A 27,310-nucleotide genomic window follows, 5' to 3' on the forward strand; every position below is an offset into this window, starting at 1 on the left:
TTTTTTAGGTTTGAAATTAATAAATTTGTGTTATATATAGATTTTATAAAATCTTTTAAAGATAATTTTATTAATTTTTATTTTATGTACATTATTTATTTTATTTTTATTTATATAAAAGATTTTTCTTAGTTTTTTTTTTTTTTAAAATAAATAATATATATGTCTTGTTTTCCTATCTTTTACTCCATAAAGCAAGAGATGTATTATGTGAAAAAAGAGTTGTGTAGAAGCATTGATATATTCAAATTAGAATTCTCCACATTTAAATCATTTAATGCAAATTATATAGATTGACTAAGAACTCAAAATAATCAAGAAAAATGATTACACTTTTGAAAATTTGAGTCAATTTAATGAATTTCATAATGAATTAGAAAGAACTTCAAGTCTCATCTACACAATACAAACTCCCAAAAAAATTAATCACAATTAAAAAAAATTAAATCAAATTTTAAAAAATGATAACCACCTTCAAAATATTTTAAAAAAAAAATATTTTAAATAACTCTTTTAAAAATAAACATACTAATTTATATTAATAACATTCATTTTAAAATTATATAGTTATTTTATATTAATATTTCTTTACCTAAGATATACTAAATACTAGTATAATTAGAAAAGATGCTCCCAAAATTTATAATTTTGACTGTACTTATGTGGCTGTGTTAACTCACTCTTTTTATTGCTGTAACTTCTATTTACACTAAAATTCTTAGCTTTTTACCTAATTTTTTTTTATTAATATTTATTAAAAATACGTTTTGTCTTATTTTATCTTTACTATAAGCCGTGACCTGAAGCTATTATTAGGCGAACTAAAAAAATAGCTAATTCTATCTTTAGAAATACATGTCGTCCATATAATTTTTTAAAAAAAAATGGTCTATAAATTTAGTGAGATCTTGCTTCAATAAATGTATTTTTTCTCTGTTTTTTTAGTGTGGGTGAGTTTGCGCTGGTGATTGAAAATATGGATGGCAAAGACGATAAAGAATATACTTCTGATAAATATTTTTGTGATAGTGGTGAACTTGAAGATGAAAACCAGGTAACTGATTTCTTTGAGCAGGAGCATCATGAGAAGAAGATAAACATATATACTGTTGTGAAGGAGGAAGATATATGCCAGCGCCAAGAAGAGGGAATGGCAAGTGTTTGCTCCATCCTATCCATCTCTAGAGATGAGGCTGTTATTCTTTTGCTTCACTCTGGGTGGGATTTCCAGAGGGTGATTGATGAGTGGCTTGTGAAGGAGGAGGACATAAGAAGAGATTTAGGGCTATTCAAAACTAGGGTTTCAGAGGTTGATCCAAATTCAGTGATGGAATGTGGTGTTTGCGGTGATAGTTTTAGCATCAATGGAATGAGAGGAGGCACTTGTGGGCATTATTTTTGTATTGGGTGTTGGCTAAACTGGATTCAAGAAATAATAGATCAAGCAGGAGCACGATGTCTCAGACTGAAATGCCTTGAACCATTTTGTAAATGTTCTCTAGGTCAAGAAATGGTGCTTTCTTTATTGGTTTCTTGTGAGGAACGTTATCTAAAAATGTACAGACAGTACCTTGTTATGTCGTATGTTGAAAGCAAGAAAACAATCAAATGGTGTCCAGCCCCTGGTTGTGAGTATGCCGTTGAAGTGGGTAATCATGGAAGTGGGTCAGGGCATCATGGAAGTGGGTCAGGGTCATATGAGGTTACTTGTGAATGCTGTTATGAGTTTTGTTGGAACTGTTTAGAGGAAGCTCATGGTCCAGTAGATTGTGAGATTGCAAAAAAGAGTATGTTGGAGAACAATGATTTTGGGAAAACAGAAAACTGGAAGTTGGTTAACACAAAGCGTTGCCCCAAGTGTAATTCTGCCATTGAGAAAGGTGGAGGTTACAGGCATATGACTTGTGTATTTCCATGTTGCTTTGAGTTTTGCTGGTTCTGCCTTGGCAATTGGTTCGACCATGATGCTCATTATGCCTGTGATTGGTATTATGATAGTTAAGATGATGTAGTAGAGAGAGAATGAAATGGAAATATATGACCATTCACTTCATGGATAGGAGCAGTGAGCATGACTTGATTTGAGTTTCATCTGATTTCAATAATATTAATGGTGTAGAAATACGATCAAAATAAATTGCAAACTGTGAAAGGCAAGTAATTTGGAAATGAATTTGTAAACGAGAAGTCTGCCAAAACATTTAATAAATTAAATTAAAGGTCTGACATTAAATTACGTAGATTGACATTGGGCATATTTCTTGCAAAATCCTCCTAGTGATGCATTTCAACTGAAAGCCAAGGAAATGAATAAGATGTAAACATTCTGTTAACAATCATTATCATGAGCAGGTAGCTAATATCAAGGGTTTACAAAATTTGAAGAGATCTTTTTAAAAATTGCCAAGAGTTTTCAAGATTGTATATTAATACCTATAATAATTCAAATTGATAGCAGTTTTTATTCAACAATTTTTTTTATTTAATTTGTATTAGTAAAATCCATAAAATATGTGGGGCATCCCTGATGGAATATATACTATCTGGCATATTCAAGAGAGTTTACCTATCATCTATCAATTTTTAGTTTACGCATGTTTGTATGTCATTGTAGATGTCTCTCGACATAATTATTAGTATTACTATTATAAAAATAATTAAATTCATTTTTCAATTTTAATTTAAAAAATAAAATTAATCATAAATTATAATTTATATTTTGTAAGAAATAATTTTAATTGTTTTAAAGACACTTAGGAAGCCAATAATTATTAAAAATAAAAAAATATTTTTAAGCAAATTAAATTATTAATTAAAAATCAAGAATAATTTATGAATAATTATTTTTTAATAAATTTTATCTTTTAAAAATTTAAATTGAAAACTAAAAAACTAATTATTTTTTATAATATTTTATAATAATAAGTATAATTTATATTTTATATTAATTAATTTTTTTGTTTTAAAGACTTTTGCACAATCAATAATTATTAAAAATATAAATTTTGATTGTAAATAGTATTAAATTATTAATTAAAATTAAATTTAAATAACAATTTTAATATTTATTATATATTATATATTATTGATTATTTAGAATTATCCCAAAAAAACTTATAATTTTGACATTTAAACTTGACAACATAGTTTATAATTTTAATAAAAATTTGATCATTTTGACAAATATTCTAAAGTTGTAAAATAAACCCAAAATCCTAAATTACTAAAAAATGTCATCACCTTACCTATCACCTAGATACTTTGAGTCATCTTCTAAAACTAACTTTATAACAAATGAGTTGCCCTACCATGTAAAAATTCTAAATGTAACACCTTCTTTCTAACATCAAGCCTTCTAAAAATTCTAAAAATAATGTTTCATTCAAGTATAGAGAGGTTATTGCCACCACTCTTCATTCCACATGCATGGTACCAAATTTAGCAATTGTTTTAGTGCTTTTGTTGAAAAGTTTCATCAACGAAGGTAGCCAATGGGTTGAATGAAGTATAGTTTAGTTACGAACCTGGGTCTCTTCAAAATAATTAGACAAGATTAGGGAGGGGAACGGTCACAAACCAAACTAGTTCATAATAGAGATAGTTGTCCATATGTTGGATTTATTTATGTACTCTAACCTAGTTTCTATGGAGAGAAATTACTCACTATGGAAATGAAAGATGTCGATTATCTACCCAATATTGTTTTGTGTGTTTTAAAAGGGAAGAGATCTACAAGTCCATCCAAATTGATATATGCTAATAGTAAAAATTATTATTTTATTTATAGCATTTTCTTAGCTTCATATACTAACAAATATAGGGTTGAGGGTAAGTTGATTCTTTGAATTCACTACTACATAACAATATGTGTTGCAAAAATTGTTTCCATTCTCTGCATTTTTTTACATTTAAATTCATATACTTTTATAATCAACAAAGTCTTTTAATGTCTTCCAAAAATTAGTATTACTAGCATACCTATATTTTAAAAAATATAAGTAAGATAAGCCGAGAGATATCAAATTATGAAAATATCTAATAACAATAAATAATAATAAAGAGTTTGTTAGTAACGAGTTTAAAAATAAATGGTTGAATAAATCATTAAAAGTATTTGAAAGGAATTCTAGAATGTAAGGAGTAACATAGATGAACAAAATGCATACATCACCGACTGTCCATTTTGTTAATTAGTCTCAGTTAACTATTTATGCAAAAATAATAATTCTCCGACAACATCTATAAAATAGTGCCAAAATAGAATTTATTCATATTTACAATATGTAAATAGTTTTAAGAAAATTGCCAAATACAACTTCAAATCGTTTTTGAATTAGTTAACCACTTATACACTGGCAATAACTCTCCATTTTCAATATCATCAAGAAGAGCTTGAACTTTAATTGTCACGTTGTCCATATCATGTTCCGAATCTTGTCTAGTTTGATCATTCTCAACATGTTGATCATGCTCTACATGCTCTAAAGTTGAAATATGAAAGGTTACATTAATTAATACACCAATTGCAGTTAAATATGTTTAAAAGAACATTAGAGTGGTCCTCTTTACTTGATGGGGCCACATCATGTTCCTGATCTTGTCTAGCCTAATCATGCTCAACATATTAATCACGCTCTACATACTCTAAAGTTGAAACATGAAATGTTACATGAATTAATACACCAATTGCAATTAAAGATGTTTAATTGTATTAATCCATACTATGTTTTGTATAGCACATGAATACATCCAATACCAAGATGCACACCATGACTTTCATCTGCAGATTGTGCTCCACCCTCACCAGGTTACATTCCAATGTCATGTGCAATACTATTATCATTGCTTGCCTGTTTAAAACAAATAGGCACATAATTACTTTATGGTGAAGATTAATATTGAATAGATTGCACAAGTGTTCAATTTTAAATAAACTTCATTGAGTTTATTTACCTATGTCTCAGATGTAGTGGAAGCTTGTGTTTGCCTAGTCAAGAGTATTAGGCGTTCAACCACGAATCCATAGCCTTGCTGGAAGGAAATCTCCAGGTCCTCTTCTATGGGCACTTTGTTGAATTCAGAGCCCTGCATTTTTTCATAAGATCATGAATTTTGCTTCTATGGTGTGATAAAACCAAAATTGTTTGTAATTTATTATTTGGATGCAATATTTCATTTATTGATACTTACAATTCATGTGGCTAATTTCATATAACCACTAGTGCCAAGTTTGTGATGCCCGTGTTTTTTTGGTCTTGCTTTTGTGGCCTTCGATGTGTCGGGCAACCTATGAAAAGTTTGAAATACATTAGATTATGTAAAAAGAAAGAGTAATCAACATATAAATACATTGTTGATAGTATCACATACCTTCCTTGGCTTGGTGGTGTCTTTTATTTTTTATTTTCAACCTTCTCTTTTCCATCTGACATGAGGTCCTTCCAATCTCTCTTTGAAATCATGGGGGATGCTCGTACTTTTTGTTGTTCCCTAAATGTGACCTATATTGGTCCATCACATACTTTAGATAGGTACCAACTTTCTTAAGGACCTTGGTTTGGTTGAATTTGTTATTATCGAACAACACAACTAAACAGTTAATGAGCTCATCTTTTAAATCTTGATTTTGGGCATTCCACCATGTATGTATGATGGGCCCGAAGATCTCCAATGTAATGCCATTTAGAGGTTTACAACAAAAATCATTTCCAGCAAAACCATGGGATCATTAGTCTAAAAAGAGTGAACAAGTTTTGCTTGCATAGCCAGGGATGAACAAGGTCACACAATTGGGATATTGGCTGAGTATATTGGTGAAACCACTAAAAACATTGCTGAATTTCGAGCAACCTTAAAAGCTGTTGAGCTAGCAAGGAGGTTGGGGGTCAAGAAGATTCATCTTGAAGGGGAGACACTTATCACGAGGATTGGGAAGTACTCGGAGGGACAAGTTCCAAGGAAGGTGGCACGTTTGGATGTGACAAATGATTCATCCGAGACACCTCCCAAAAAATGATACTGTGACTTGTACTTGTTGCTCAAAAACACAAGCTTCGACCTCACAAGAAGGAATAATAATAAAGAAAGGCCGCATTCAAGATTTAATTCGGGTACGGTATGGGGTAACTTCTCATAATGAAAGGCAATCAATTCGGTTCGTAGTCTTTTTTGGCTTCAAGAGTTATATATTTAGCAAGAATGAAGGAATTATCACCACATTGTAGGATTTGAGAAATGCAAATCCACAGAACCCAAAGAAACCTACATGCAAGAAACCTGTCACAGAGAAAGAGAGAGAACGAATACAAGAATTTTGGCTCTGACAAAGAGAAAAGATTTATTATCAGAGAAAAATGAATCAAGAATTTGAAAAATACAAGAGATCAATCCTTATAAAGGAGATCAACACCAAAAGGAAAACCTAACCCTAAGGTGTGTGCATTTAATAATTAAATATTAATTATTAAATGACTAATGTATGCATAAAGAGAAATCTTAAGAGGAGAGTAAAGTTAATTAATTACTTTACTCTAACACACATAATTCCCTTTGTTTGAGCAATTTGATAGTTGTAGATATGGACACCCTAGTTTTGTTGGAATCTACCAAGCAACAAATGACATTTCTTGGGGAGATTTCGGAGAAGCGTCTTTTGATGGTTTTGGAACCAAAGCATCCTTTGATTATACATGCCATGAAGAAGATTCTGAGTGTAGAATTTGTGCGTGCATCATACAAGTATAGGGCGAACTTGAGTATCCCATCTATGTTTATGGCAATGTGCATCCAGATGGGAGTTTGCAAGCCCAGAACCAAGAAGGTGTGCAAGATAGTCTTCAAGAACTCCTTTGTGGGGGAAGTAGACACAGTGTTGGACAATATCAGTAACCACAATCATATTCCCTTAGCCCACCAGTACTACATGTCCAAAGATGTAAGAGGGGAAACGAGGAAATTCTGCATTCTACAGACCATGGAGTTGGAAAAATTCAACCAAAGTCGTGCAAAGAGAAACACAAAATATCCTTCATTCTATATGTCACTGGAAGCCTGGTGAGACTGGAAGGCTGTGATTTGGGGAAATTTGTAAGGGAGGAAGGTCTATAGGATAGGAGAGATATTAGGGTGGATGAAAATGGGGTTGTTGCGGAAGGTAATGACTGAGGTTTGGGTAGAGGTGAGCTATGGATCCCAAATGAAATGAGGTTGGTAGAGGAGATTACGAAAGGGGAAGCTCATGTGGACAGTGGTAGAGATTGCCTAGTTATTTCTCAAGCCCTCACAGATCAAAGGGCCTACGAGATCATTCCGAGCACCTCAGATAGTTATTGATGCAACTCCTTTTCTCAATTTTTTTTTTCTTTTTTTCTGAAAATTAAAATGCTACTTTCTTGTTTCTATTGTTTTGTGTTTTAATGTTCATAATGTTTACATACTTGTAAGTAGTGAGTAGACAAAAATAAATAAAGAAGAAGTAGTGAGTAGGAAGTAGGCCTTTGTGCTCAAGTTTTGTTTCTCTGGCCAGAGGATATATATAGTCAGTAGACATTTTGTTTGTTCTAATAAATTCAAAAGTTGAATGAGGTGCACACCTCTTATTCTTTGACATCACAACTTCTCAGCCATCTGGATGAAATTCTTTCATTCTTTTAACCTATTAGGATTACTTGGCTACCAAAAAGACAAATTCTAAAGGAAGTCCTGTTGGTAGTCAAGAATGTGGCTTCTCCACCCCAAATTATGGGGATAACTTGGAGAATCTATAATTTATTGATTAAGGAGTTTCCTTACATAGAAGAGGAGAAGAAGGCATTGATGGGTATGATTGACCCCTTCCAAGGGCTACAAAAGTGGGATATTCCTACTATTTTTATAGAGGAAGGACAAATAAAAGACATGTATGTATGGAAGCAAGGATTCCAAGATGCCATCAATGTAGTTTTGAATTCATTGGCTACAGATCTTGCCCAAAATGATACATATCATAATATCAATGATAAAATCATGGATGCTGATTTGATGTATCATAGATTTACTTTGGAAGCCGCAACTATGCCAACCCATATAACACAAGAGGCAATGAGTAAGTTGCAAGGCCTAAGGGATTTTGCTTCTCCAGTTGATGAAATAGACACATCATATAAAAAGTACTTTTCTTTGGAAGAGGACCAGATCGAAGAGGAAAAATAGTATAAGTCTTCCCATTTTTGTTTCTCCTAAAAGTTTTGCACAGTTTGTCCATTTTGGGAGATTGATAAAGAACATTTAGTCATCAAGAACTGGTCTCCAAGATACTTGCCACCAAGCGCCAAGCTGCACTTTTTGACCCTGATAAGATAAGATATAAAAGTACCAGTGTAAGGACACTTTTTGCAGATCCATAGCCCCAACTCCCAAGATTATGCCTTCTCAGCCACCTTCATTTAATTCATCAAAGAAGATTGCACACAGAAAATCAAGGACAAGAGCCTTAGTACAAATGGTAGTACAATAGGATTTTGACATGTTTCTTCTCTGGCCTGAAGCTTGTTTTTCTCCCTTGTGTTATAAAAGGGAATTCAGGGCTAAGAAGAAAGAAAAAAAAATTGATTTGTAAGTATTAAGAAATCTTAAGGGTAATACATCAACAATTATTCTTTTTTTAGGTTTAGTGTACTAAGCAGTTTATCATTAATGTATCAATCTTATTTTGAAGATCAATAAAGAGAACATTCATTGCTTTCTCTTGTGTTATATTGTATGAGTTAATGTGTTAATGCCATTTTTAGCTTGTCTTCTCCAATGGGAAATGTGTGTCTTCTTGGTGGGTTTCATTTCAAGAAAATGAATTAAATTTTGTTTTAAGCGCTGCAATATATTTGTAAGAAAGTGTGAGGAGGGTGTGGATGTATTTTTTGGTTTAAGCATATTAAGGAAGTCTTATATGTTTAATGTTGAGTATTAATGTTGATAATATGATGATGTTTGTCATTACGCTTGCTATTTAACTCTGTATTCCCTTTAGAATAAGCATTGGTCATACTACCCGTTCAAGATCATTCTTATTTCACCTTTTATATTTATGCCTTTTACTTTTTTGCATTAGGAGTAGTTATTAGTTTAGAATCAATCTCAATGTATACAAGAATGGCATAAACCAAGGTTAGAGCCATAACCAAATGTTTATCTATATTTTCTTGGTATATTTTCATTAAGAAATTTGCTTTGTTCTATAGTGTCATAAGCCTAAAGAGTTGAAAATTTATCAGTCACTATATAGGGGAACCCACTTAGGTTTTGCAAAGCCTAAAGTGTACAAGACCTCAATTTTCAATTGAGTCTTGTTTGTTGGCCAAGTCCCATTTTGAGTTTGTTGATAATTTAGTGGCAATTTCTTTAGAACTCAGAATCTGTTGACTTGGGAACCAACACCTCAAACTACTGCTCAGTCTAATACATTGTGGACCTCAATATGTATATTTATTTCATTAAAGTTTAGCAATTTAAACCCTACTGAACTTAATGTACTGTTATACATACGGGAATTCCTTACAATCTTATAGTAAAAAAATAGGTTAAGACAGATACCAAAACTGCAGTTCATAGGCAAAAAATGGCCACTCAACTGATTGAACATCTCAAAGCTTGTCTGTTCAAACTAACCAGACACTAGTACTAGGTATTACATGAGTTTTTCAATGAGACATTGACTCGAATTGACCAAAATATAGCATGCAACACCTCGATGGGAACAAAAAGAGTCTAAATAACTATACTTGCAACAAGATTTCTAAATGGGGGGGGGGGGGGGGGGGGAATCACTTACAATCATTGTCCCTTGGTCGATTTTCCCTTTCTAAGTTCCCTCACCTCTTGCTCTGTCTTTCCTCCTACCAAATGGTTCCCAGTCTTCCTCCTCGACTCAATGGCCTTGTAGCACTTGTCTAGTGAAGTCTCGCAACTCTCCACTCAGGGGCTGGATGCAGTGGTTCTCAGTGCAACTCTCCAGTTAGGGCCTTGGTGCAGTATGTTAGGGTTTATATTAAAAATATATATGCTATGTCAACATATAGTTTATTTTATTTTTTATAAAATATAATTTTTGTATGGTGTCTTGATAAGCTTATATAGTTGGTTTTCTCTTTCTTTATATTTTTTGATGATTTATTTCCTATGATATGATTGAATATTAGTTAATTACCAACTATATAAAACAAAATTAAAATTCAGAAACGATTTATAATTAGTTAATTACCATGGTAGGGTCAGTGCAAGAAGATGAGTCAGTGTTTTCCCTGATTTTCAGATTTTGTCTCATTTGAGCTTAAATTTTGAAACACTTAAAGATTTAATCTTGGAAAAAGTCAGTACTATAAAAGATAGCCCTTTGAGTTTACTTTCCAAATATGTAATTTATTTTAATACCCACATAATAAAAAACAACTTTCTGAATGGAGTTCTGAAAACTATGTTTTAAAAATGTTTGTTTCAGGACCATACCATGCATGTGTACGACCCACACTTTTTGACACAATTGAAATTATTTTCTCAAACTGATTTGGGAAATGGTTTGTAACACACTAAAGATTGATGAGCATATTTTTCTGTATTTTTTTGTCTAATATTTTTTTAATTAATTTTTTAATGGCCATAATTATCTTTTTAAAAATTTGACGTGTACGACCCACATAATTTGATGTAAACTTAACATTTTTTGATTTTTTTTTTAAATACAAAAGAATTTTGTGTAGATTGATGACATATAATTTTTTTTCCAAAATTCATTAAAATAAAAAAGTTATTAAATTAACAAAATTAGTTAATATTTCAAATTTATGGACTTGATTTAGTATAAATTAAATGAAAAATAGTTAAAATAATCAATTTTTAAATAAATTTATATATTTAGAATCTAGACAGTATAATCTGAAATAATTTTAATTTCGTATAAAAATTCTCTGATTAGAGGCACGTAAACTATTTCAGAAGGTCATATTTGTGCTTTCATTCATGGAGATTTGAATTTGCAGGTTCATGTCTCAGGTGTGGCCATCCTAGGCCTATCTCGGGCCTAATCCCGAGCCAAGTGGTGGGTTGTGGAATCAACTTCCATAGAACGGGCCCCCATTTTCAAACAAGGGCGGCTTGTGGAAAAAAAAGGAAAAATACGATTTAGAAATGGGGGCCTGTTTTGTTTAAAAGCGGGCCTCCATTTTAGAACAAAATGAGGGCCTGTTTATTTTTGCTTTGGGCCCCCGTTACTTTTCGGCTCGGGAGCCCGAAGCATAAACGGGCCCCCATTTTTTGAAAATGGGCCCCCGTTTATAAGAGCGCGTTTTCCAACGTGCGAACTTCCATGAATTTGTGACTCATTACCTTGCACTTGCCCAGTATACAACCTTAATTTATAATTAATGTACCTAAAAACCTAACATCCCACTACCAACGATCTTATTATCTTTCATAAGAAACCTCTGAACTATATGTATCCAAGACCCATTGTTCACACATTTTAAATTTCATGAAGGAGTTGGAGCAAAAAAAGAAAAGGTTGCAAGAAATGGATGATTCATTTGAAGAATAATTTATGAGAGAAAATGAAGCACAATCACAATAGAGAATAGTCTCTTAGATGATGATTGATGAATATGAAGAACTCCCTAATATCAACTTACAAGTAGCCACTCATCAGAATAGCTGACAAAGGCTGAATAACAATTTTGTGTGATATCGACAAAATAAACTGCTCCCATATTTCTATATCGAAATAGCTCCATCGAAACAGAAACTGAGGATACCTATCAAAATGATTAACAAAGGCGAAATAGCAATCCAACATAATACTGATGAAATGAACTACCCCGATATATAGATATCAGAATAAGTTATGTTGATATGAATTCCATCGGGATCACAAACAGGATCGAGACAAAGTCTAAAAGGTTACCCAGATAATGCAACTTATCCCAATAAAGGAAAATAAAGGACTCACCGATAAAGCATTATACATACTTATCAGTATAACTATTGAAGACATAATAACAAGTTAACAATATTCCAACAATGGAAGTTGTTCTGATGACAAGTAAATAAAATAATGTCGGGTAAGTTACTCCTATCATAGGTTCATAACTGGGAAAGCAAAATCAGGATAACCAATGGCGATAAAGGGCAACTAAAGGTAAAGTCTTTATCAATATAGATAATGAGATCAGAATCATGAATTGTTTGTGCTCTGACTATGTAACTTATTCCGATAGAGCATGGATATAACAATATCGGAATAGCTATTCCAATCCGAGGATTGTAACTAGAAAATCAACATCGGGATAACTTATGGCGATCAGCGAAGTTAAAGGCGAGGCTTTCATCAGAGTAACTAAAGAAGTCGACAATGCAATTCTAAGAGATGTCGATTATAAAAGTAATGTCGATAGGCATTATCCAAAAGGTCTTCGACACAATTAATGTGAAGATAAGGATCAAATGAGTAATAGCTTATTGAGGCAACCTCTGCTGAAGTGACATGAGGGAAACAATTATAACATACATTGAAGATTTACCATATTTATCTGCAGCGATAACCGTGTCAATGTGGCGCTAGATTTAGAGGCATTGACAAATATGATAGTACACGTCAACAAAAACAATTCAAATTTTGAAAAGACTTATGTATTGATTAACAGGTCGAGATATTTATTGTGCATGAACGACATTCTCTGCAAATATATTTAGGTTGGTTTCATATCTGAACACATTATTCCACAGACGTTAAAGGAAAAACTAGAGTGAGTTGAAAAGGGTGACAAGAACAAGCAAGCTTGCAAAACAAGTAAGTCTTCAGAACAGTCCTGCAATTTCCTCAAAAGATTAGTTGAATTGTATATACAATGGATAGTTCTAGTAGTACTAGAAAGAGACATAAAGGGGAAACCAATTAGACAAAGGGTAAAAAACAAAAAATAGAGGATATGAATATAGAAATGGAGTAGACTAAAACAAAAGAAAGGAAATTGAGTCAAGATTTGCTTGATCAATTATCCGGGTCAACCCCTAAACCTAAGAAGTCTGCACAATGGAAACTAGATGATAATTACAACAAGGTGGGGGATGTTTACACCACCATTAGGGGCTATGAACTATTCATGTTCCATTATCATAGGCGATACAATCCTAAACCAATTTGCAACCCATGGAGGTTAAATTTAGGAAAACTCATTGTTCCTAATGTTTATGTCAATGTAGACATACTGGAGTTATTGGCACAACATTATGACCCCAAGAAGAGGGCAATTTGCAACAAAGAGGGGGAGCCCAATTTCTATGTGTCAAGAGAAGCAATCTCTGAGGTGTTCACTCTAACTGGGATCTATGATCATCCCATTGTTCTTGAATATTTGGTAAGGGAATATCATAGACTAGATACTACCTTCATAGGATGGAGGCTACCCATTCACATGCTCAATCCTGATGCACCACTAGAGGTAGAGGAAGGACTTTCATTCCAAGTAAACCTGTTTAAATCCTATCTCAGGTATACATACTATTCAGTTGGCCAGGGTCCTTGGTTTCAATACTCCAGATTTCATGATGATAGAGTCCATGGTAATTTCGATAGATATTCAATGCCTCAATGCAAGAGAATTTAATTTTGCCACATTTGTTGCTAGGAAGATTGAATTGAACCTTCTTTCTCTTAAGAAGGATCCATCTAAAATTTATCTTCCACACCATTCTTTGTTAATGCACATGATATTGTTCTATGGCCAAGAACTTGGTATCTATCCCGAGGAGATGAGAATTAAACAGTTTGATGATGATAATCAACCTTTGCTAGTCCAATTGTGGACTTCAATCTGGGATTGTAGATTTGTTAGGTCTAGCTATATTCATTTTGAAGAATATTTTGTGAAAAATTTATATAAATTTTATGATCACCCATGCAGCTCTGCACTCACATATGAGGTCAAAAGGTTCCCAAGGCCTGCAGACTTTGGGGGACCTGAGACAATCAAACATAATTGGGGTGACTGGTATTGTTTCTCAAATGTGACAATGATCAGGGTTTATGACTTTGAAGAATCCCCATTTATGTTACCTAAGATAGTTGCCAACATGATAGCCTATTTGGAAAGTATTAGACAAATGGGAATTTCCAATCACACACACTTGAGCTCACATGAAAAACAATCTTTTATGCCAAGGACCATTTGCATAGGTGAATTTACTATCACTAGGAAGGAAGGACAAGAGCTCACACTGAATAAATTATCCCATTACAACATGAAGCTAGGTGCACCAAGAAAAGGGTTTGATCCTGAAGGATACATTAATGCTGCAAGGAGAAAGAAAAAGCTTGGTGAGTATGTGCATATCCCATTTGCGAGGGATGATTTGATAAGGACCCTAGATGAGAAGGAGGCCAAAATGGCCATTGACAAGAACAACAAAGAGATAGAATAGAAGATGAGAGAGGCATAGAGGATTGATGTGTCATCATCTAGTAAAGAAGAATCATCGAGTGATGATGAAATATCTTTTGAGAAGCTCTCTAAAATTGTTATTGAAGAACATGTGTCTCCTATTAGGGATCCAAAGGAAGAGGTGCCAATTGAAGGGGATCCAAGACAACTAGCCTGCAAAGATTTTGTGACAGATAATGACTTTGTGAAGTCTTTAGAATTGAAATCTTTTTTATATAAGATAAAGGGTAAAGCAATTAGGGAAAGTGCAGGAGAGGTGAAACTCCAATGAAAATCAACTATTGGTCACCATGAAAGGTAAAGTTGAGCAAGAAATGTGTCAGATGATCCCTGAGAGAGGGAGGAAGCTTGTTGAGGATGCAAGTGTTTTGATATTTCCCGATTGAGATTTAAATTCAGCTTTGGTATTTGATAGTTTCCTCCATGATATAGATGCCATACATAAATTGTCTCTTGAAGGAGTAACCCAGGTATATATGGGCTCCATGTATAATCTTGATGAAAATTCCATATTAATTTGGTCTCTCTACCATCCACACAAGAAACCAATGATTATATATACTCATAAATATTTTGGGCACGTCATGACACTGAAGGTAGGAGAGACAAATCCAATTATCATTGCTGATCTGGGTGTTAATGTTGCTAAGTTCAATAAAGCCCAAATTCAATTTGTTGTTGAAAGAGAAGGAGTTTGTTAGGATAGAGAACATCAGGTTGAGTAAAGAAATTGATCATTTAAAAGAATTCATAAAGCAGAAAGAGCCACATAAATTGTTAGCACAAGGTGAAAGCTCACAACCACAGACTAAGCTAGAAAACATAAGGAAGAAATTCTCCAGCTCCAAGCCCAACTGAAAAGTGTCAAGATTGAGACACTATTTGCATTTGTTCAGAAAAGGTTTACCAAATGTATGGTATGGATGGATTAATATTGAGAAATGTACTCAATTAACTAATCGACCATTGAGGAGCATGAAAGGTTAGATAAAAGACTTCAAGACAAGATTGAGGAGCTTGAAGGTAAAGACAAGTTGGACCCTAATGCTATTAAAAATTGTGAAGAATTGATCAGAACACATAAAGAATATCTAGAGGCGCTAAGGTATGAAAGTGCTGATTTTATAGGAGATGGATCAAATGGCATCCCACCTTGGCTCAATGAAGATGGAGACCTAAATGAGAAAATGGATTGGGTTCAAGATCGTTAGATAGTATTTAAGAATGCAATGAAAGCAGCTAAAGCAAGAAACACAAACACAGTGGTGGACTGCATGGAGGACATGGTCACAATGGAGGTTGAAGCAAGAGATACATTCCATGGCTGTGAAACCCATTACAACAAAGAGTACTTGGAGAATTTGACCAAAGAACACTTGTTCTTGACTAGATAATGATTAGTGTCCTTTAAATTAATCTCTTAGTTTATTTCCAAAAGGCACTTTATAAAGGCCATGACCCTATGATATGTTATAAATATTTGATGTAATCATTTGCAAGATGAAGTTAGGAGTGACAAGTTAGACATTATCAATAATTTTGATACACATGTTCAAGAAAAGACTCTTATTTTGAAATTAATATAGCAGCTAGTACTCTTATACGCTAATTTTGGTGTGGATGCTTTTGCTTTCAAATCAGTTCTTTGTTATAATTATCTATGGTTGATGATTGTTATCCTAAATACTTGTGTGAAAATTGTATGTTACAAAAGAGGCACAAATCACCTTCTGTTTCCTTGTCCCTTGAATTCCCTCTTTTAATTTTGAATTTGATTTGGAGAATATAAATTAATAAAGTGACTTTATTCCAATTGGCCCACTTAAGGCACTCATTAATTAATTAATATTACTCATATTATTTGCATTTGTGGAGTAATATTAATTAATAATTATTAATTTCCTTTATTTTATTTAGCCTTGGGAATTAAAAGGCTAATGGCCCATTATAGATGACTTAGGGTGAAGGAGACATTAGAGGCTTCTACAATGTCATAACCACCCCTAAATTTTTTTTTTTCAATTTTTTACCAATGTAACTCACAACAGAGACATGCAAAATAGTGGTACTTTTCTGTCATAAAGTTCTGATATAAACTTTCAATGTGCATATAACCACCGTTACAAAGTTTTTGGTGGATAAACATTCAAAAATGAGACTTCATTACATGAAATAGTCAAACATATGAAAGCCCGCATGAAATACCTTGAGAACAGAGATGATGAAGTGTTGCAGTCTGTTGTTCATTTTGTAGGTCATGGCAGCAATATCAACCTTCAATATCACTGTGATGAACCCTTGCTGGTTTAACTCTTCAGCCTGCTGTAATTTGTAGATCTTCTTTGTAATTTTGATTATTAAGATGGTCTTTCAGAAATAGACAGAAGTTGCAGAAGGGGGTTTGTTTAATTTGCAACACATATTGAAATAATACATGAAATTAATCAATTGAAACAATAAACTGGAGAAAAAAGAATTCAATCGGTAACTTACAAAGTTCTGATTTTTTATTCTGAAACAATTCAGATCTGCTCTTATTTAATACTAAGACACCCAAACAGTGGAAGATGGCGCCAATAAATGAGCAAGCTGTGTGTTTGGGAAAAGAAGCCTCCAAACCACAAAAAAATTAACAACCAAACAGTAAATAGGAAACCTACAACAAATCTGCCTTGTAAGAAGCCAAATCTGCCCCAATTTAATTCAATTTGACTTGAATGCACGCTCTCCAAACTTAACCTAAAAGCAACGCCCAACTTAGGAGATATTAAATTTTCACTTAAATAAATTTAAGTGATGCACTTTGTGGTTTTATTTTAATATTTCATTAAAACATTAATTGTCTATGGGAATCACTTAAAAATTCATATCTCCCTCATTATTGCTCAGAAACTGAATGCGTCAGAAGCTAGGGCCATAGTTCGCCATGCCAATGAAAATAGGACCATGTCTATTTTTAGCAGTTTTTCCCTAAAAATTAGGAAATCCTCATATAATGTCAGAAACTGATGAAACAAAGACCAGAACTGAACTCAACACTAAACTAGAACAAATAGACAGACCACTCCTTAAGATTCTGCATCACCGACCCTCTTATCCATAACCTGTTAGCCTACAAGGATCCAAAAATAGGCTAACTCCTCAAACCACTGTCCCTGACTAGGATGGGGACATCACAATCACCCTACCATCATGCATGAAACACCTCCCAGCTATAGAAATGAGAAAAATATACACCCAGCCTTACCAAATACCATCAAAGAGGCAAGAAATAGGCAGCTACATGTCTGCTAACAGTTTTCAGTCACACCCAATACTGTCAGCGGCACTGGAACGGGGGCAACCAGCTAGTAAAAATACCTAACTTCATAAATATTCACCGACTCAATGTCAAATGGTCTGAAATGGATGGAGAATGACTAGGCATTGATAAAATAACCCCCAAACTTAAGGTGTTTCTGCCTCCATATCATCATGCCTAGCTCTAGGAAACAAGGGCATATGGTAATTGGCCCTTAGAAAATTCAATTCTTTTGCAAATGGTCACCAAAATTCCTCAAATGTGATCACGCAGTTATTGAGAACCATAAACAACTGATTGTATTGCATACATTGCTTTCACTTGTCCCTGAAAGCAATGAGATTATCACACCGTTAAGATCCAATAAATCATAACTATTTCAGATTATACCTCCTCTGTGGAAACGTTTTTGGTTCCATGGGAACTCCTAAGTAGATAGAAGATACAAGGTTTATGATGAAGATGCTTTTGTTCCCGATTTCTCCATCCTCACCACTCAAAGATAAATAAAGGGCTTTTGTAACTGCTAAAAGAAATAGTATGTTGATGATCACAATACTAAAGAATTGTCCCTAGCCTGCTTTACTTCATTTTCCATATCTGTCCCATGAGGTATACATCTTTGCTGCCTTTATACCACAATGATTCTCTTGAAGCTTTGTGATGATGTTGCAGATTTGCATCTTTCTTACCATGGATAGTGTCTTGGACTATCTCTTCACTGTTAATTCTTCTTTCCTCCATAGAAATTAGGCAAAGAGTTGTATCACTACTTCATGAAATTAATGCATGGTTATGCTTTATGCAACATGTTTGTACCAATAGTGTCTTGGACTATCTCTTCACTGTTATTTCTTCTCTCCTCCATAGAAATTAGGCAAAGAGTGCTATCACAACTTCATGAAATTAATGCATGGTTATGCTTTATGCAACATATTGGTACCAAAGTGATTTATCATGGTACACCCCAATAATGCCATTCAATAGGCTACATAGGCTTTTTGTGCAATTTGTTCTTCAATCCAGTGCGATGCCCTCACCATGCTATAATGTTGCCATGCATTAAAATATCTTTCCACAAATCATGCTATGGAGGCATATTAATGCTACAAGCTTAAGCACATACAATAGCTGCTAAGATCAATTCCCTCTGCTACTACAAATTGCTATGGTGGAGAATCCGTGGTACAGTTACTTTGTTAACATCAAATATTTTACTTCAATAATTGCCAAAGTAAGGATTCACATGCTACACAAGCTATATGCCATGGCCCATTTTAGAACAGCTTATATGTGTCATGTCCCCTTTTACTACAAGATTACTGGATGCTCCTTAAGAAATGAAATGGGAAAATAGATTAGGGAAATGAATTTTCAATAATTTCGTGGCCCCTATTGTATGTGCATCCAGAGTATAGGGCCCTTTGGGTATTATGTAATCAAGATTTTCTGTTCCTTCTAAGTGTTGTTGGCTAGTGACATGTCTGGTGTTACTTGAAGAAGTAAAAGAAGATTTGAATTTGTATTTTTGGAGGAAAAGCGAATGCTTAATGACCTATTCAAACCCAAGTCAAGATCAGTGACTTCATCCATTTTTTATGATATTATTCCTCAAACAGATCGGACGTCCTGTTTGTTTGTCATTGGAGATTGGAGGAGGAAAATCCCATGATCCCCATAGCTAGTTATGTAATTTTCCCAAATTTTTATAAAGTGGCTTAATGAAATTAATTGATTAAGTTGCCCAAAAATTAATGTTATTTCTAAAGGATATAATAAAATAATAAAATAAGTCACTTTATTAAATAAAGCTCTTCAGTTATGACAAATAATAAAGTCTGGTCTGGAGGTCTTTATAAGGAGTTTCTTGGGGTTGTAGCAAAGCATGCTTATGGATTTGATATGATGATTTATGGTTTTTGAGGATGAAAACCTTCAGGAGTTGACAGAGATCCCCATAGCTAGAGATCCTGGGTATGTGCTATCCGGAAGAGTAATTTTGGAGGCTGCCATGACACGTCTAGATAAAATATTTTGTGCTATCACATAAGCAACACTTATAAGATAATTTTGTGGTATTGTAGTCGCACTACTTTCACAAACTTGATGATGCGGTTTGATTTAATTATGCCACATGCCTAATAGATTATATATTGTGAGTTGTTAAATGTGGCCTCTTTTGAATATGTCACTTAAGGAAACATTTGTATTAGGGCTTGTGATTCAATTCATGGAAATTTAATTATTTAATTTTGGTAGGCAATATTTATTCCACTTTCTATCTAAGAAATTCATCTTCGTGTATCCATTAGTAGGTTAAAAATAGGGAAAACAGTTGAGGGTGTTATACTAGAGGTTTGATAATGAAGAGCTTGAAGTTGATGATGGTCCAACTGACCAAGTTTGTGATGTATTTGGGTTTGTAAAAGAGTATAAATATTGAAGCAAATGATTGTCTCTATCAAAGTTTGTAAAAGTTGCTTGACAACTTTTAAAAGTTGTCAAGCAACTTTTCCACCCAAAAGGTCAAGGACTCTTATTGAGCATGGAGAGCCCTAATTTTGGCACACCGATCGAGGTCTAGGTAGTATAATATGTTTCAAACCCTAAGTTATGGGTTGGCTATCAAACATTGTACAGCCCAAGCTAAGTGACCTGACTGAGATTGCAAATTTGTTACCAGTCAGTTTGAATGAAGCAATCAAGCAAGTTAATGGATTGATTTACGTGAAAAACTATGTGGAGTGTCTTGTATGGTGTTTTTACTCTCATTTTGAGCATTTAGAATAGGTTTTGATTTGTGAGTGAGGTGTGTTTGTAAATATTTTGAAAATTGTCTTCTCATTGTCCAGTTTAGGACTGGTTTGTGTAAATGGATGCATAACTCCATTCCCCATTGTGGAACCACCATGAAACCATGGGGAATGAGAGTGCAGACCTTGTACCATAGTTCTATGCGAGCAGGGCCCTTGGAAATGCAGGGAGGCCATCAAAAGACTCAATCCTAGGCGAGACTGAACAGTGCCCGGCTAGGAAGGGTCAAGTTGTAGAGGTCTTGAAGAGCAAGGTTGGTCAAAGGAGAGTGCACCCTTTGGAGGAGGTGTAGAGGAGTGTGTGAAGTACCATTGGTGTGAAGGAGGAGCCTCCACCAATCCAGACAAGGTGGCTAAAACACAAAACATCCATTGTGACCCAGGCAGACCATAAAAACCCTCACAAAACCCTAAAAACCCCAAAATTCGCCCTAGGCACTGTACGATCACTTGGAGGCCCAAAACTAGAGAAATCCTTGAACCCTTGCCAAATTAATGGTAGTCCATTTGGGAGTTTGGGTAGTTTGTGTATCGTTTGTGAGAGGGAGCCCTAAAGGACCGGGTAGGAGGCCTAATTGGTCCTAATCCTTGTAGCCCTATTTTGTAGGCAAAACACAAAATAGTGAAATCGGTAGGAGGGATGAAGGTTGTAACTTCTTGGGGGCACATGGATGGATGTAAAACATGGTTTAAGACCTGTCCTAACCTTGCTAAGACCTTGGAAGGTGTAGAACAAGCCTAGCCCTTATTAGCCATAGTAAGGGGTTTTGAGTCTCATGAGTAGGTGAGACCTTAGGAGAAGCATTGCAACTCATTGGTGGGTGGAATTGGGCAAGGTCAGGGGATTCCTCAAGAAAAGGAAGTCCTCGAGACCCTAGGGTGTGTATAGAACACCAGGTGATCCAAGAAAAGGATCCAAGAGCATAGACTGGGCTAGTCTATCCCAAGCACCATCCCATGACACATGTTGATCAGGCATTGTCTTTTTCACATAATGAGCAATAAAACCTTTGCTGTCAAAATTATCTCTCTTTACAAAGGTTTTCAAATGAAATCTCTTAAATTCTAACTCAAGATTTAGTGCATCAGAAATAGACCTGCAACTGTAATGGCCTAAGTCAACAGGAAAAATTCCACTTGTGCCAGAATCTTCACCATAATCCTTTACAACATGGGCTAATTGCCTGTAAACTTCAATCAAAACACAGTAGTCTGAAACATATCTAGGTAACTTAAAGGGTTCACCTTTAAAGCCTCCTACCCTTATATAAGTGAAGTGATGAAATTGAGTAAAGAAGCTACCATAGATGTTAATTAGTTCAACAACTTCAACTGACATTCTCCTATGCAAATTACCTTGTAACTGAAAAGTTAATCTCCCAGCAAAAATATCATTCCAGTGAGGGTAATTGTCAACATGTCCTTTTTGGGTCAAATGGGGGTGATATTCATAGATTTTTATACCTTGAACCCATTTTGTATGGAACAGTCTAGGCCACTCCCTCACACAAGCTAACATATAGAATAGATATGAAGACATAAAAATTTGACATCCCAGGGTAATTGCTCAAACCCAAATGCAAACTTTCTGCAATTACGGTGCCCCAATCAATGAACCGGTCTTTGTCGAGAGTGACTTGGATGAAGAAATACATCCAGTCCTCCCAATGGAAGGAGTGTGAATTTCCCCTAATTTTGCTCAACATTATTACCAAATCCCTGATTCCAGGAATCAAATGCTCTCGGGTTAATAGCTTTGGCAGCCTTGAGCCGCCCTTTTGAAACTTCAAAAGCCAATTTCGTGCAATAATGGTTCTGTAATATTGCTTCTTCTCAGAATAAATCCCATAAGACTTTCCAATAGTCCAATCCTCATAGGATTCCCAATGTGGGATACCCATGGCTGCCATTACTGTCTCTCTATCAATAGACAATAAAACCTCACCATTTTTTCTCCTAATGCACCTGTTAACTTTGTCATAGTGATTCATGCACTCTAAAACCAACTTAGGACAAGGGGGAGCTAGGGGAAATGCCGCCGCTTCCAATAAACATCTAAATCTAATTGAACTAGTGCCGTATTTGCTAGCTCTGGTAAGGAACTCACAAGGGAAAAAGAGCTCACTAATTTAGACAAAGTCGGCCTCATGTTTAACCCGTAATATTTCCCTAATCAACTCAAATAAAGCAGAAAATAGGTAAAATAGAAACAAGAAGCTAAACAATATACCCAGATCTTTTAAAAACTGTAGCAATTAGGAAAGTCATTGAGCATACCTTCCTCTGTCATCTGCAAAACCCCTGTCGCAGTCTATTTTCCTTTTGCTCCAAAACTTCTCCTTAAAACTTATGTTTCACAAATGACAATCTTCGACAAAACAACTGCTCAATTTAAAATAGCCAAGAAAATCTTACCCATGATTTCCATAAGTTATCATCATTACTCTTCACTCGTGCGACATCACTCTGAAATGATCGCAAACGAGCATGCATTTAATAACAAGTCACTTCATATTTGAAAACACGGATTCCCACGCCATACTTGCTACAAATGACAACTTTTAAATCATTAAGGAAGAATATTCCCCTTTTCTGCCGCCGTCAGTCGTATCTTAAAATCTGCGCTGCCACCTTGTGAAAAGTCATATGATTTGCAAGAAATCAAATATTGAACTTTGAACCTTGAACCAATTTGGTTCAAGTTCAAGGTTCAACCAATGCAAAACACCGACAAACACTGAAAAATACTTTAAAAACCGCACGGGGAAATAAACTTTAACATGAAGCCCATTGAACTTTGAACCTTGAACCCATAAGGTTCAAGGTTCAAGTTCAGTACAGTGAAGCTAAAATAAAAAAACTCCGAAGACTGAATTTGCACAAAAAATTCAAGAAATACAACTTGCCCAAATGACCAGTTAGGGACATGACTTAAAAAGGTGACATAAAAATAGAAATTTATATGTACTGCCAACATATAGTAAGGGAATATGATAGAAGAAGTTTTAGAAGATAATTTGGTGGCATATGTTAGAGTGGATAGGGCATTCAAATGCCTACATGTAGGCGAGTTGAGCAGCAAAATACAGTTAAGTGTATGCCATTCATATTGAAGTCGAGAAAATGAAAGAGAAAACTACAATAGAATTTGATCATGGTGAAAATTTGATGTTACACAATTTTGTTGAAGAGGAAAATTTTAAAAAATGAAAAAGGATCATCAAGACTAAATTCTAATATGAGGGCAAGTGCCATGAAATATTGTAGGGATTTTGGTTTTTATGGAAATGATGAAGAAATTGTCAAAAGTATTAGTTTTTTGTTGCAAAATGATCATTAGGAAGGGGAGGAGTGAGTCAATGAATCAAGAGAACAAATAAAGTGAAATGAATAGGTGATATTGATGGAAACATAAGGAATATAGACAACTCTTTTTCAACTTAACATTAAAAACCACCACCTAACTACTTAACCTGACTAATTATAGTGAATTTTCAATTCTTCTAATCCAATAGGAAATGAAATTAAATCAAATAGATCTCCTCAAGTCTTGTAAACCAAGTAGTGGGGGCTAGTGAGCTTATGGTATAGAAAGAATCACGAAAACTTGAAAAGAAATTAAAAAAGAAGAAGATATAAACAATTGCATAAAGATTCTAAATCCTCTCCCTCTAAAGGGGTATCATCTAAGAAGGAGAAGCCCAAATGTGCATATTGCAATAACTCAAGGCATGATGAACATCAATGTTATTAAAAAAAGATTGATGAGTTGAAGCATCTTGTTAAGAAGTGTCAAATCGATTAGCAATTCATCTTTGCTTTCTTCAATGTTAGAGAAACAATATGGGCAAGAACTTGATGTGGTTATAGAGTTGAGTTAGAGAGGCAAATACTTGATTATGGAACTTAACATCACATCGCTTCAGTGGAGAGTATGTTCTCTTCATTTGATTCTTGTTCATCATCACACATCCTAATGGATAACAACACCTAGGTAAATGCTTATAGAAAGGATCTATTGACATGTACGAATGATCATTTAATGATGTTCTTTGTGTTCCATCTTTATTAACCACTATCCTTTCTATCAATCACATCACACATGGTGCACTAGGAAAGAGAGTTGAGTTCACTCCAAATTCTATCATTAATGAAGATTTGCATAATTATATTTGGGGAAGTTGATCACCAATCTTATGTGTACACCTAATTATTTTCTCCCATTATTCCTTATGTTGATGTACACACTCAAGTATCTAGTGTAGACACCTTAGGGGAGATGCAATATGGTTATTTGAATCTTGGTGTTCTTTCATCCACTAAGGTTCCAAAAACATGTGCTAACATTCCATCTCCTCCATCTACTATCACATTTGACAAGACTAGTATTGCTACATCAATGGTACTTATGGTTTAGTGTAGTAGGATATATATCATCTTCAAAATATAATTACTGGGGATGAGTAATTAACATCCATTGCAAGTTTATTTTGTGAGTCCTATCTTGTCAACTTAGAGGACACTATTGATGATATTCATATTCTCTTGAATGCTATCTTTGATGGAGTTACATTGTCTTCTTCAAATATTGTGAGAAAATATATAGACCCTCTTTATCCTTCTCTACATCATCACTTTTCATAGTCTGGATTTTGTGTGGAGACCTTTGAGTAACATTTCACTGAGTCATATTCCTCTTTGGATTATTTTCTACATTCATTTCAAATTTTTTTGGATTTTCATTTTCTTCAGCATGGCATGGAACACTTGACTTGGTTGTGGTATCTTTTCGCATCAACATCGGGAAATGAGTAGAGTTTAAAGATATCACACATTTTGAGTTTTGTGACACCTTCAACATAAACATGGAGACACTTGAGTGGAATTCAAAGACATCACACATTTTGATATTTCTTCTATTATATTCTTTCTAGGAATGAGAAGATATCTTGCATAAATTCTTGATTTTGTTTCTTCTTAAGGGAAGGAACATTTATCAATGAGATTTGATCATCTATCATTTATTATCAATAATCTACCATTATTGTATGAAAGTCTACTTTGTATGAGATTCTAGTTTGGTATGGTTGCAAAATCTCTCTTCTCTCTTATAGACAAAGTTTTTCCTCACATGGATATTGTTCTTTTTATTCTTTGAGAGCATTTTTTATTTTCTTTCTTGGAGAGAAGCTTTTTCCCATTGGGTTTTCTCTTTTTCCCTATTTGCGAGAGATTTATTTGTAAATGGGTACCTAACAAGGCCTCATAGCTAGGACCCATCCTTACATCATTTCATCTTTGTATTTCATACATTCTACTTAAGTTGCACTTAAGGTGGGGTGTTGGTGTGAACAAGTGTTTTACTTATTTGATTCATCATCAAGTTCCTACTCACAAGTTAGTTACATTAGTTAACTTAAGGTGCACATATGATACTTGAAATTTTATATTTCAAGTTATAAGAATAAAGAAACATATCATAATCTTATGTAATTCTATGTTTCACCTTGGTCTCTATACCCCAAGAGTTCTCTTTGTATTCTCAATTAATAATCATATTATCTTTTGATAGAATAACATTATTCTCTCATATTTGATCTCTTTTGTACTTTCATTGAAGCTCCTAGATTTTGGGTGGTTGGCTACATCTTCAACAAAATTTTGCGTAGTATAGAGCATAACATGCCAATTGTTATAGTGTTCTATATGTCATTCTTAGGCATGATGGAGGATAATGTTGAGAAATAGTAAATTAGAATGTTAAAAATATATTAATTTGTAATAGCATAGTGAATGGCATTGTTAAAGGAGATATAATATAATCTTGTTTGAAATGGGCTCTCCCGCTCCTAATCTTGTTTGTTCACTATATGTCACAGGGAACCATGGTTCCTTTGCATCTACTGTTGGTGCACCATTTGACCCACTTTTTTTTTGCTATATAGGTTTCATTAGTTGTGGGTGTGCTTCCTATTATTGCATCATGTCGTGGGTTTACTGCATCGTCTTTCGTGAGTGTGCTTCTTATCATTGGTGCAACCATAAGTTGTATTGTTGTTATTGGTGCATGAGTTGGTATTGATGTTGTTGCACTTGTTGTACCGACTTCTATTGTTGATGGACTTAGAAAAGATTTTGAAATGATATTCGTAGGGTTTCATGGTTACCGTACATTCACTATTGGTGCATTTTTTGGGTTTGTTTCTTTTGATGTTGAGGTTTCATATACTGTTGGTATGCTTCTTATTGCTAGATATACTGCTATTCCATTAGTATACAGTTCCTGTGCAATGAGTGTCCTTCTTGTCTCTAGTGCAACATAATTTCTTTTGTTGTTAATGGTGAATAGTTTGTTGATGTTGTTGCAACTTATATGTTGTCCTTTTCTATTGATTGACATAACTTTGCTCAAGCTACTTGTTCAGGTGCTATTGATGTTGTTGCAACTTATATGTTGTCCTTTTCTATTGATTGACATAACTTTGCTCAAGCTACTTGTTCAGGTGCTACTCGCTCTTTGATAAATAAATCTTGACCTCTCCTTTGTGCCAAATCATTTTTATGGTGGTTAGTGGCCAAGATGTGGTGGAAAATGTGGACTTCTACTAATGTAGAGGTTTGATGTGCACATTTTTCAATATGTGGCCTTTTATTCTTGAACTTCACAAATGGAAGTTGGATTCATGAATGCCTCTCGTGGCAGGTAGGATTGAATTGTTGTGATGTGCTAAAGG

The 27,310-nt window shown here is 34.2% G+C and overlaps 2 protein-coding genes across 2 annotated transcripts in view; both read left to right on the top strand.

The window, feature by feature from the left end:
• Positions 1–976: 976 nt before the first annotated feature.
• Positions 977–2,002, top strand: LOC131079189 (probable E3 ubiquitin-protein ligase ARI8). The gene has a single exon (XM_058017094.2). It carries the CDS (start codon positions 977–979, stop codon positions 2,000–2,002), a length of 1,026 nt encoding a protein of 341 aa, XP_057873077.2.
• Positions 2,003–6,577: 4,575 nt separating this feature from the next.
• The window catches only part of LOC131079188 (probable E3 ubiquitin-protein ligase ARI8), a 47,842-nt gene continuing 27,109 nt past the window's right edge, over positions 6,578–27,310 (top strand). The window contains exon 1 of the mRNA XM_058017093.2: positions 6,578–7,053. Within this exon, the coding sequence (XP_057873076.2) occupies positions 6,578–7,053 (476 nt within the window). The remainder of the gene's footprint in view (positions 7,054–27,310) is intronic.

The sequence above is a fragment of the Cryptomeria japonica genome, chromosome 10 (genome assembly GCF_030272615.1).
Source record: "Cryptomeria japonica chromosome 10, Sugi_1.0, whole genome shotgun sequence".
NCBI lineage: Eukaryota > Viridiplantae > Streptophyta > Pinopsida > Cupressales > Cupressaceae > Cryptomeria > Cryptomeria japonica.